Here is a 12,637-nt window from a genome sequence, read left to right as displayed (position 1 = left end):
AGCAAAGCACAGCACAGCAAAACACAGCACAGCAAAACACAGCACAGCACAGCACAACACAGCACAGCACAACACAGCACAGCACAACACAGCAAAACACAGCACAGGACAGCACAGCAAAACACAGCAAAACACAGCAAAGCACAGCACAGCACAGCAAAACACAGCACAGCACAGCAAAACACAGCACAGCACAACACAGCACAGCAAAGCACAGCACAGCAAAACACAGCACAGCACAACACAGCAAAACACAGCAAAACACAGCACAGCAAAGCACAGCACAGCAAAACACAGCACAGCAAAGCACAGCACAGCAAAACACAGCACAGCATATCAAAACACAGCACAGCACAGCAAAACACAGCACAGCAAAACACAGCACAGCACAACACAGCACAGCACAGCAAAACACATCACAACACAGCACATCACAACACAGCACAGCAAAACACAGCACAGCACATCAAAACACAGCACAGCAAAACACAGCACAGCAAAGCACAGCACAGCAAAACACAGCACAGCAAAACACAGCACAGCAAAACACAGCACAGCAAAACACAGCACAGCAAAGCACAGCACAGCAAAGCACAGCACAGCAAAACACAGCACAGCAAAACACAGCACAGCAAAACACAGCACAGCACAGCAAAACACAGCACAGCAAAACAGCACAGCACAGCAAAACACAGCACAGCACAGCAAAACACAGCACAGCAAAGCACAGCACAGCAAAACACAGCACAGCAAAACACAGCACAGCAAAACAGCACAGCACAGCAAAACACAGCACAGCAAAACATAGCACAGCACAGCAAAACACAGCACAGCACAGCGAAACACAGCACAGCAAAACACAGCACAGCAAAGCACAGCACAGCAAAGCACAGCACAGCAAAACACAGCACAGCAAAACACAGCACAGCAAAACACAGCACAGCACAGCAAAACACAACACAGCACAGCAAAGCACGGCACAGCAAAGCACAGCACAGCAAAACACAGCACAGCAAAACACAGCACAGCAAAACACAGCACAGCAAAACACAGCACAGCAAAACACAGCACAGCAAAACACAGCACAGCACAACACAGCACAGCACAGCAAAACACATCACAACACAGCACATCACAACACAGCACAGCACAGCAAAACACAGCACAACACAGCACAGCAAAACACAGCACAACCAAGCACAGCACAACCAAATACAGCACAACCAAATACAGCACAACCAAATACAGCACAACCAAATACAGCACAACCAAGCACAGCACAACCAAGCACAGCACAACCAAGCACAGCATAACCAAGCACAGCATAACCAAGCACAGCATAACCAAGCACAGCATAACCAAGCACAGCATAACCAAGCACAGCATAACCAAGCACAGCATAACCAAGCACAGCATAACCAAGCACAGCATAACCAAGCACAACAAAACATAGCATAACAAAAAATTGCATAACAAAAAATAGCATAACAAAACACAACAAAACATAGCATAGCATAACAAAACACAGCATAGCATAACAAAACACAACATAGCATAGCATAACAAAACACAACATAGCATAGGATAGCAAAACTAAACAGAGCATAGCATAACAAAACAAAGCATAGGATAGCAAAACAAAACATGGCATAACAAAGCATGGCATAACAAAACATGGCATAACAAAACATGGCATAACAAAACATGGCATAGCAAAACATATAATAGCATAGCAAAACATAGCATATCAAACACAACAAAACATAGCATAGCAAAACAAAGCATAGCAAAACATAGCATAGCATAACAAAGCATAACAAAGCATAGCATAACAAAGCATAGCATAACAAAGCATAGCATAACAAAACATAGCATAACAAAACATAGCATAACAAAACATAGCATAGCAAAACAAAGCATAGCATAGCAAAACACAACACAACACAACATAGCATAGCATAACAAAGCATAGCATAACAAACACAACAAAGCATTGCATAGCATAACAAAACAAAGCATAGGATAGCAAAAAAACATAGCATAGCATAACAAAACAAAGCATAGAATAGCAAAACAAAACATTGCATAGCATAACAAAACATAACATAACAAAAATTAGCATAGCATAACAAAACAAAACATATCATAGCCTAGCAAAACATAGCATACCAAACACAACAAAACATAGCATAACAAAACATAGAAAAACAAAGCATAACACACACAACCACACACACACAACCACGCACACATAACCACAACCACACACACAACCACAACCACACACAACCACACACACAACTATCTATCTATCTATCGCCCTCACTCTGTCTATCTATCGCCCTCACTCTGTCTATCTATCGCCCTCACTCTATCTATCGGCCTCAGTCTATCTATCTAATCGCCCTCACTCTATCTGTCTATCTATCGCCCTCACTCTATCTATCTATCTATCGCCCTCACTCTATCTATCTATCGCCTTCACTCTATCTTATCGCCCTCACTCTATCGCCCTCACTCTATCTATCGCCCTCACTCTATCTATCGCCCTCACTCTATCTATCGCCCTCACTCTATCTATCAATCTATCTATCGCCCTCACTCTATTTATCAATTTATCTATCGCCCTCACTCTATCTATCTAATCGCCCTCACTCTATCTATCTATCAATCTATCTATCGCCCTCACTCTATCTATTTATCGCCCTCACGCTATCTATCTATCGCCCTCACTCTATCTATCTATCGCCAGCACTCTATCTATCTGTCTAGCTATCTATCGCCCTCACTCCTATCTATCTATCTATCTATCTCGCTCACTCAATCTCTCTATCGCCCTCTATCTATCGCCCTCCCTCTATCTATCTATCGCCCTCACTCTATCTATCTATCCCACTCACTCTATCTATCGCATCACCACAGCATCACTAAGGGGCACAACAACATCACTATGCGCTACCACAGGATCATTGAATGCCACAGCATCACTAGTCGCCACCACAACATCTCTCAGCCCCACCACAGCATCAATCTTTGCAACCATTTACCGACAACTGGGTCAAATATGATCTCTCAATGTTTCAAGCTTTATTACAAATGTCACAAAAAGAGGTTAGTATTTCACTTCTGTTCTTGGATTTTCGTCACAATAAAATACACTGAACATATTCTTCACAAAAGTTATTTACAAAAGTTTAAGCTATTGCCATTATAAATTACAATAACTTTTATTTAAGTATTAATTATTAAAAAAATTCAAAGCCATTGTTATTTGTAATATCAATACATCTAAGTCACGTGAATACAACACATATTGCATTACAAATGCTATAGGTGTCACAAGTTATAACTATTGGCATTGTAAATGACAAAGCTATTATTTTTGCTATTTTCAAAACCAACACATATATAAAAAATGTGTCATTTAAAATACCAATAGCTCAAACTTTCCTAATGCGAGACCTTATGCATTGCAAATGCTTGTTTTTGCTGATGTTATGCCAAGCCTTTTTTCATGCTCATTTTTTGCACAGAAAAACTGAAAGAACCAGACAACAAAATAAATGAACTGAACAGACTTGCTGAAATGCTCACAGCTGACATGGGAGAACATGAACTTATGCCCTCGAGGTTGATTCCTGCTGCAGATGCCTCACCTCACTAGTTATCTTTCTCCTTATAGTATAACGCACTTAGGCATTTTGGAACTATGCACTTGTTTTTTAAAGAGTAATATGAGCGGCTGAAGAAGGGAGCCGTGGGACTTTTCAAAGAGGCGCTTGGGCTGCTGAAAGCCTTGTCCCTGTCCCACAATCTGTGCTAGTTCTTAATGAAGTGTCCTCCTGCGTTTGTTAACAATGCCTCGTTGTGGAAGGCAGCGATAGCAGCGAAGAATGTGGCCCGGGCAGTTGCTGTAGTTACAGAGAGGGTGTGGTTAGGGAAAGGTAAGGCGAGCAAGTGAACCGACAGGAGTCAGCGCCTCACCTGTCTGCTGCTTGGGTGTTTCATCGCTGACGCCGGATCGCTGGTCTCAGGGACAGCAGACATCACTGCCTGCTGCGCGCCTTCCGCCTCGGAAGGACTGGTCTTAGAGTCAACAGCTACCTGTGTGTCTAAACTCTGCTACAAACTGCCCGGAAGCCAGTAGCTGTGTGTTTTTAGATGTGATGAGTAATGGCGCTTGTTTGCTCTGCTCCGCCCAGCCCTGCACTGTTGTGCTGACACACGGCTGCAGCACTAGTGAACCAGCACGAGGCACACGTGCTAACCCACAGCAGCACATCACAGGCTGGCCATAAAGGTGCACTTGAGTGACCACACATCGCCGCAGGAGTAAGCCACATATCCTCCTCCTGCTTCCAGTTGTGTGTTTTTTTGCTCATTGTGCCGAGCAGGATTTTTAAAGCATCGGCTTACCTTAACTCATGTTACATGGGCTTTCGTGGTGAAAAGCGGAGCAGCACCTTTGTTACTTTCACCCTTACTGTTGCCATGGCATTTCTACACTCTGAAAGGCCAGGCGCTCTGTGAGAGGGCAGGCACACCGACAACAGCCCTATTTCCAACCTGCAGTAGCGACGGTGTGGCCAATGCAGGGCCAGGATTTGTATAACAGAACGCCAGTCCACACGCCATTTTGACATCGCTTTTAGTACATTTACCCTCTGGGATCTGTGGAACAACACAGCACAGCAGCTCCCTTGTCGGTGCCCTCTCCCTACGGACAGTTTGGTCGCGCTTTGCGGCCAGAATTTGCAGGGCAATGCGTCGGACCCTGTGAAATATTTTCACGGAGGTGTTCCCTGCTGCGTCACCCTTCCAAAGTCCACTCTCTGGCAGCAGACAGGACAGCAGCTTCTCTTGACAGCTCCCACCGGGAGGAGGGCAGTTTCGTCCTCGGGAAGGGCAGGGTAGATCCCTGGGAGAGAGAGAGAGGCGCGTCCGTCCTACCTGTGCGAGTTTCACTCTTGCAGGAAGAGGGCTGGGTGTTCCCTGCTCTCCTCCCCCCTGTGTGGGCCAGCCCAACGCGTTCCACCTGCGCCCGTCAGTATACAGCCACCGCCGCCGTGTGCCCCATACCGCAGCATGCCCTGCTAGAGCAGCAGGCCCGGAGCACCCCAGGTCCGGCCCAGCACCCGACGCCATGAAGAAGACACACTCCAAATCAGGCACCCTGACCAGGCTCTTTGGAAAGAAGCAGGCCAACGACAACCTCTTTGCCCCAAATCCACCCTGGATCCTACCACAGACTTCCAGCAAAGGAGACAAGAACACCCACGGTCAGTATAGCATTTATCATAAATCCCTCCATTCTTACTTTTTTTTAAATAACATGTTAATGTTTGATTTTCAACCCTTGTGGAATTCTCAGTGGTGTCATTCAGTGGGTTTTGGTCTTTAATGATTGTCTTTTGCCTAATTGTGTTTGTTGGCCTCGGTCGTCTCCGAGCTCTCAATGTTTCTAGGTCTGTGCGCAAGCAGCTAGTTAATCCAGGCGAGCTTGTTTCTGGTACTTGTGATCCAGCTGTTAAACAGAACCGGTCCAAGAATGCCAAGCAAACCTCTAGATTTGGTTAGTACCTCCTAGATAGATCGGAGTTCTGGGAAGTCGACATTCTAAAAAGTATCGTTACCTAAACTGTACTGTCAACAACGGGGGTTCCCGATATGGCTCCGCCTTTCATGCTCTCCGGGCCTAGTGTGGCCATCAGGAGGCCGCCCCTAGTTAAACTTGTCATCTGTCCATCGATACCGTACTAATGACATATTTAGTGGCACACAAGTGACAATTATTAATAACAACACATCACAGCACTGCGTGTTGACCCCACGCACCATTTTACAGCGGGCCAACTGAGGCCGGCAACAGGTACCCTGGACTGCCGAGGATGTGGCGGAGTGGTCAGATTGTTATCTCAGGAATAAGGAGACCTTGACTGCCCCACACAAATAGGTAGGGTAGGATTGACACTTGGTCTATCGTCATGGAAGTGCCAAATAACGTCATCAGCAGGGGCACAGTCCTCCGTTCATGTATTTTTGTATTACAACAAAATGCCTTCTATGAGTTGTAGCTCTGGTTTAGCGTAGTTGATGCAATACAACGAACACATCTAGAAACAGTGATTGCAAATAAAAAGCCCAGGGTTGTAATATTTCCATCTTGATTATATTAAGGTATCTTTTCATCGTGTCATTGTGTGATCCTGTGAAAAATCCCTTTATTTGCCTGAGATTACGTTCCTTGTTTTGTCAAAAATTAGGAGTGCTTCAAAACAAGCATAAATTGCAATAGTATATAGGTCAAAACAGAGCATTTTTGTAACTGATTGTTACCATGGCATCATAGCTACCATATTCAGCATAGCTGCCAAGTTTCCTATGCCCACGTGTGACGTGTTGCCCCAGTCCAGACCTTTTCCTTGGAATTCTAGGACTTTTAGTCCTGTTTTATAATTGAATAAACAAGACTGCAAGCCCCAGAATTCACAGAATAAACCTGGACTGGAGCAGCACATCATACATGGACCTGGGAAACAGCAGGGGTGTATCAGCTTGACAATGCTTAGAGAGCAAGGACGCTTAGTAAAGGACTGAAAAGTATATATTGAGCAAATATCTCCATGCCTCACTCTAAGGTTCTGTTTAACGTCCTAATGAATTCTGGGCATCGTAGTTCAGGTTCAATTTAATTGAACCAACACACCTGAAAACAATAATAATTTGTGAAAGGGAAGTCTAAGACTGGGGCATTGTATCTCCGAAGACATGGAGTCATCTGGTAACTTTAAGACCGTAAGTGTAGGGCTGAATCAAATAGGCTGGCGCACGTGTTTTTTGTTTTTTTTTGTGCAAGAAAAACTGTTCTTAATCTGATAATTTGTGTTTAAGTGTTCTTCATGACTACCGTGGGATCTAAATTTACCCCTAAAAATCAGGTTGAAGATAGCATTTGCAGACTTTAATTAAAAAAGTGGCTAGAGCTTTAAATATTATTCGTAAATGAGTACCCTCTGAATGAAGTACTTTGATGAAGTGACTGGGTGAGGGTTTAGAAAGCAGAATTAAACTTTCCCTGGTGAATAGGGGTACCAAAGCATAGCATACCTCGTCTGAGTATCTAGTAAATTCCGGTATTTTTAATTTGCGTTCTGCTACTTGTAGTCCTGCATTCATAAAGAGAAAGGCAATGGTTCTCGAGCAAGCATTAGAGCTTCGTTAACTGCTGACACCTTAAAGGGGACACATTGATGTCACTGATGCCAGTATTAGTAGATATTGATCAGTGAATAATTTGTAAAATAATTAGTGCTGGGGCGCAAAGTTTTGCTCAGAAGCCCATAGCCCGTGCAATCGAATGACGGGTCGTCGAATACCAAGGTTGCGTATTTAGGAATCCACCTCATGACTCTTTAATCCACCATCAGCCCCTTGATCTCATTTCTGTATGTCCTTTTTCATCCTTGCTGTCTTTGTCATTGCTTTTCCCTCTTTCTCTTCCAAATTTTCCCTTTTTGTGTTTTTTCTCTCTCTTCCTCTGGGACAAACTTTGATGAGAAAAAAGAAGTACAAAAAAGATTGGGTCCGAGTTATGGTTTCTCTAGTACCAAGAATCACTTAAATATTTGTTTGTACAGACATTCACCACAAACTTTAGACCAAATGAAAAATAATTTTTAAAGAAATATTGCAGTATTCAAAACCTCAAGTGGCATTTATTTATGCAAGGTTATTATTTCATTATTTTGCAACAGTTTCTATCATGTGCATACAGATTATTTCAATGTAATTGTAGAATCATTACATTCAAAGTGCTCTCTGTGAAGAGGGGAAAGGGTGTGCAAAAGGTGTGAGGGACAGGGTAAAGGTGCTGTGACTTTTTAAGAACATCGCGTTAAAATCAGAAACGCCTTTACAATCAAATACATGAAAAAAGTTCCCAAATTACATCACACATAGGTATGAATAAATTTCTCATTTAAATCCTATGGTGTGTTGGATTGGCGTAAAAAGAAGTGCCGCCACCAAAAATAAGTGCTAGTTTGCTTGATCTGTTCAAATTAAGCATTGACCTTGGTATTGTGAAAAGATGCTACAGACTCAGGGTGGTGTGGAGTGCAAAAAAACGATGGATTTAGGCCCAGATCCTTGTACTGGGGTGAATGTATGACATTGTTCTACATTCTGTCCATCAACTGTGTTTTTTACAGACTTAATTAAAGCAAATCGGGCGCCATGTACCAGAATATAAAGAAAACACTATAGACTTGATGGTTTAGTTACTAGAATAAAGGAAATGAACAGTACTTTAGTTGTGGAAGGAGAGAGCACAACACAATTTCCTTTCTTGCAGACAACATCCACTCCTTTCGTCGTTAGCGCCTCGAAGCTGGTTTAAGTCTTTGCAGGTAGGCGATGATTGCAATCGTCTTCTCGCCCAGGGGCCTGCTGTGCTGATGCTCTGCACTGCAGGTTACAATGTCTTTGCACTCTGAATTATCTATGCATTGTTTTCAGTCTTTGACATTAAACATTGGACTCCTGTTATGTGGTTACTGAGGCGTTATAGCAGCGTGTCTACAGTGTGCTGACACTGTAGCTGGAATGTTAAAGCTTTTACCCTGTTAACCCCCACCCATACAATCCTGGAGCACTCCAGTGTCTCAGGTCCTTGCATGAGAGCTCATCCAGTCCAGGATTTTGCTTTGCCGTCTTGGACTTGTAGTCTTGTTTTTCCCATTATAAAATCGGGACTACATCCCAGAATGTAATGAAAACCGCTAGTGACCTATATGGATCTGGGAAACTCGAGATATTTGCCAACCCACTTAACTTTTTGGTGTAGCCCTTTTTACAGTGATGTATGTGGTGGAGCGCGGGTTTCTTCCACTTGATAATATTGGATAAATATCTTTTTCAAAGAGTGTAGCTGCAGCGTAGACTTGCGTTGTTCTATGTGTTAGACTATTATTAACTTGCAGTTTCACAATGTTACAGCGAAACTGCAAGTTCCCATATTGGTAATTTTCCTTTAGGTAAAAAGGTAGGTCGAAAGGTAGGTCTGGAAAAAGATGTGAGTGTCAAGGGGTTTCTTAGTAGCTATGAAAGGGTGCCAAAGGGTTTATGTTTATGCGCTCTGTGAGCTTTAGTATTCATCTTTTTGCAAGACGCGCTGTATTTTGAAAATACATTTTTTAATATTAGCGTTTTTTTGGGGTATTCAACATGGGCATTAAAAATAACATCAGTTGTACAGGTGGGGTTGCTAATTTTCGGTACTATGTTTCCATTCCCGAGCTGTCATTTAAAAACCATTGCATTCTGGGTCTTTTAGTCTTTCTTTTCTTCAATTGAGGCAGGTGGGCTAACGCACCTGGTGATGACAATCTGCAAAGTGAAATCGTGGGACTAGAATCAATTTTCTTGTTCACACAGAGCTATCTTGTTGTCCCAGTTTCACAGGCCCATTAATGATCACACCTGTTAAAAATTATTACCCTCACCAGAAAATCAAAATTCAATGTATTAGCTAATTGGGGCAGAAATAAAGACCACTATTGCCCATTTACCATCGCGTTAAAACTAAACTCTAGGAAAAGAATTAGGGAAACTAGATCTGCTGTAATCGATCCCTGTCCTTATGGCCCTCCTGGGATTGCTAACACGACACAATCGCAATTCTGTTCTGCGTCATCTCTCTTATAACTCGGTTGTCAGAAAATTGGCTTGTGAGGGGTGTCTTCAAAGCTTTGCAAAGCAGTCATGGCATCGCCTTGGCTCAGATCATTGGGTGTCGTGGCTGTTCCAAGTAACTGCGAAGGCATGTTCTCACAGTTTTCATTTCGAAACATAGTTCTGCATTTAAAGATGAAGCCTACCTTGCTAGTTGTAGAACCAAGAGTCATTTGATCTTAAGGCACCCTTCCCATGTGAATTCACTAAATTGATCATGGCCAGGTTAGTATTTCCCTCTATTCCGCATCGTACTAGTTTGGGGAGTTTTGGAAAAGTGCTAATCATTGCTTTGTGGCTACTGAACAATTCTATTCTACTATGGCTATTTCAGCCGCATATTTAGAATTTCTGATCTGCCATCTTCCCATGTCTGGTTTGTATATCTCCTTCATTCCCATATTCAACCACACGCTCTGGTGCTGATGTATAGTGTTTGTTTTTACCTGTGATTGGGTTGTAATTTCCTGAGGACCACAAGGCATGTTTTCTTCTCTTGCAGTCGAGCTCCCTTGTTTACATTGCCCGCTGATTCAGGCAGGGACACTTTGCAGGGTTAAAGGTATACAGGCATCGCTGACCAGAACCCGCCAAGATGGAACGGTATCAACCTTGTCATCACAGATTTATCCCACATGTGGCCCCTACACCAAGGTCGCACTTGGGCAGAAAATAGGCCTGTGCTCCAAGTGTCCCCCATTGTTATGTTATGTCTGGTTGTATAGCGCACAATTGACCTGTGAGGGTATTCAGGTGCTTGCGTAGGTGAGTGTATTCTCCGAGTAATTCGAAGAGTCAGGTCTTCAGCTTCTTGTGGAACTCAAGATGTGAGGAGAAGGCTTTGATGTGTTGTCGTCGGCCGTTCCATATTTTTGGTGCAAAGTATGAGAACTAACCACCTCCTGTTTTATTGTGAATATGGGGATGTGTGAGAGTGAGGCTGAGCATAGGTGTCTCAGGCTGGGGAAAGTGTATGTGGTTGTTTGAGGGATGGTAGACCAGTGTTGTGTAAGGGTTTGTATGTGTGCGTGAGGAGTTTGAAATTACTGTGTTTGGTAATAGGGAGCCAGTGGAGCTCTCCAAGGAGGTGGTGTGCACACCTGAGATATTCTGGAAAGTAAGGGTGGTGAGTGTCTTGGTAAAACTCAAGAAAATGCATCCAGGGACACACTCTGCGTGTGTCTGGAATATATATGTGCTAAGAGGATCCTAGAGCCTGAGTCTACAGCATTCTCTTCTAGGTTCCTAACATGGTTCCCTCCCCAGAGTCCGCTACATCCTTCTCCCTTTCACCCTGTATCTCAAACTGGTCACTAATGAAATTAGCAAGGACCTCCCTATCTCTACTCCTGGGAATCCTCTATCCCTACATAAATCCTTCAATGATCCATGGACATTGTGCTGAGATCAATTCCCAAACCTGTGTTGCTTATGCATGTCCCCTTCCTGCATAGAAGAAAAAAACTGGATTCATTGCAGTACTGATGCAAGTTGGAAATGGATAAGTGCCACCTCTATATTTTTGTCTCCTAAACATTAGGCACCCCACTGCATGCCGGCAGTTGTCAGGACCCCTTTCAGAGGCCACGTAGGGGCTACTGGGTCTAAACGTGGTGTTCAATGCCTTTTACTCCAGATATCTTGGGGCCCAATCAACTATGAATACTGCTCAACTGGGTCTAGCATGCCTTCTGCACTGGACTTTCAGTGGTAGCTATGATCGAGCAAAAGGCTCCCTCAAGGGGAGGGGGGCAGGGGAGCTGATGCGGAAACAGACCAGTGAACCCGACTCGTAACTCCAAGTGCAATCAATCAATCAATCAGTGACACTTATAGAGCGCGCTACATACCCGTAGGGTCTCAAGGCGCTGGGGGGTGGGGGGGGGGGGGGGGGTGCCGCTACTGCTCGAACAGCCAGGTCTTCAGCTTCTTCCTGAAGGAGAGGTGGTCTTGGGTCAGGCGCAGGTCGGTCGGGAGGGAGTTCCAGGTCTTGGCGGCCAGGTAGGAGAAGGACCTTCCTCCTGTAGTCGCTCTTCGGATGCGGGGGACGGCGGCGAGGGCGTGGTTGGCTGATCGGAGGTGGCGTTTGGGAGCGGAGAAGTTGATCCGGCTGTTGAGGTAGCTCGGGCCTTGGTCGTGTAGGGCTTTGTGTGCGTGGGTGAGGAGGCGGAAGGTGATTCTTTTGTTGACGGGGAGCCAGTGAAGGTCTCTCAGATGTCCGGTGATGTGGCTGGTTCGTGGGATGTCGAGGATGAGTCTGGCTGAGGCGTTCTGGATCCGCTGGAGTCTCTTCTGGAGCTTGGCGGTGGTACCGGCGTAGAGGGCGTTGCCGTAGTCCAGTCGGCTGGTGACGAGGGCCTGGGTGACGGTCTTCCTGGTCTCGGTGGGGATCCACCGGAAGATCTTCCGTAGCATGCGTAGGATGTTGAAGCACGCCGAGGAGACGTTGTTGACTTGCCTGGTCATGGAGAGGGAGGAGTCCAGGATGAAGCCCAGGTTGCGTGCATGGTCTGTCGGTTTGGGTGCGGTGCCCAGGGCGGGAGGCCACCAGGAGTCGTCCCAGGCGGAGGGGGAAGAGCCCAGGATGAGGACCTCCGTCTTGTCAGAGTTCAGTTTCAGGCGGCTGGTCGTCATCCACTCGGCTACCTCTTTCATCCCTTCGTGCAGGTTGGCTCTGGCGGAGGCGGGGTCGTTGGTCAGGGAGAGGATCAGCTGGGTGTCATCGGCGTAGGAGATTATGCTGAGGTTGTGTTTGCGTACGATGGCCGCGAGGGGGCTCATGTAGACGTTGAAGAGGGTGGGGCTCAGAGATGATCCTTGAGGGACGCCGCAGATGACTTCGGAGGCCTCTGACTTGTACGGTGGTAGGCGGACTCTCTGTGTTCTCCCGTCGAGGAAGGAGATG

The 12,637-nt window shown here is 45.1% G+C and overlaps 1 protein-coding gene across 2 annotated transcripts in view; it reads left to right on the top strand.

Annotated features, from left to right (window-relative positions):
• The first annotated feature begins 3,832 nt into the window (after positions 1-3,832).
• C5_1H6orf132 (chromosome 5_1 C6orf132 homolog) overlaps positions 3,833-12,637 on the top strand; it is a 143,344-nt gene continuing 134,539 nt past the window's right edge. The window contains exon 1 of one of the 2 annotated variants that reach the window (XM_078644483.1): positions 3,833-5,279. In XM_078644483.1, the coding sequence (XP_078500609.1) occupies positions 5,144-5,279 (136 nt within the window). In that variant the 5' untranslated portion in view covers positions 3,833-5,143. The remainder of the gene's footprint in view (positions 5,280-12,637) is intronic. The other variant, XM_078644484.1, reaches the window with a different exon arrangement.

The sequence above is a fragment of the Lissotriton helveticus genome, chromosome 5_1 (assembly GCF_964261635.1).
Source record: "Lissotriton helveticus chromosome 5_1, aLisHel1.1, whole genome shotgun sequence".
In the NCBI taxonomy this organism is placed as follows: Eukaryota; Metazoa; Chordata; class Amphibia; order Caudata; family Salamandridae; genus Lissotriton; species Lissotriton helveticus.
The sequence above is the reverse complement of the archived record's forward strand: the minus strand, read 5'-3'. Positions and strand labels throughout refer to the sequence as shown.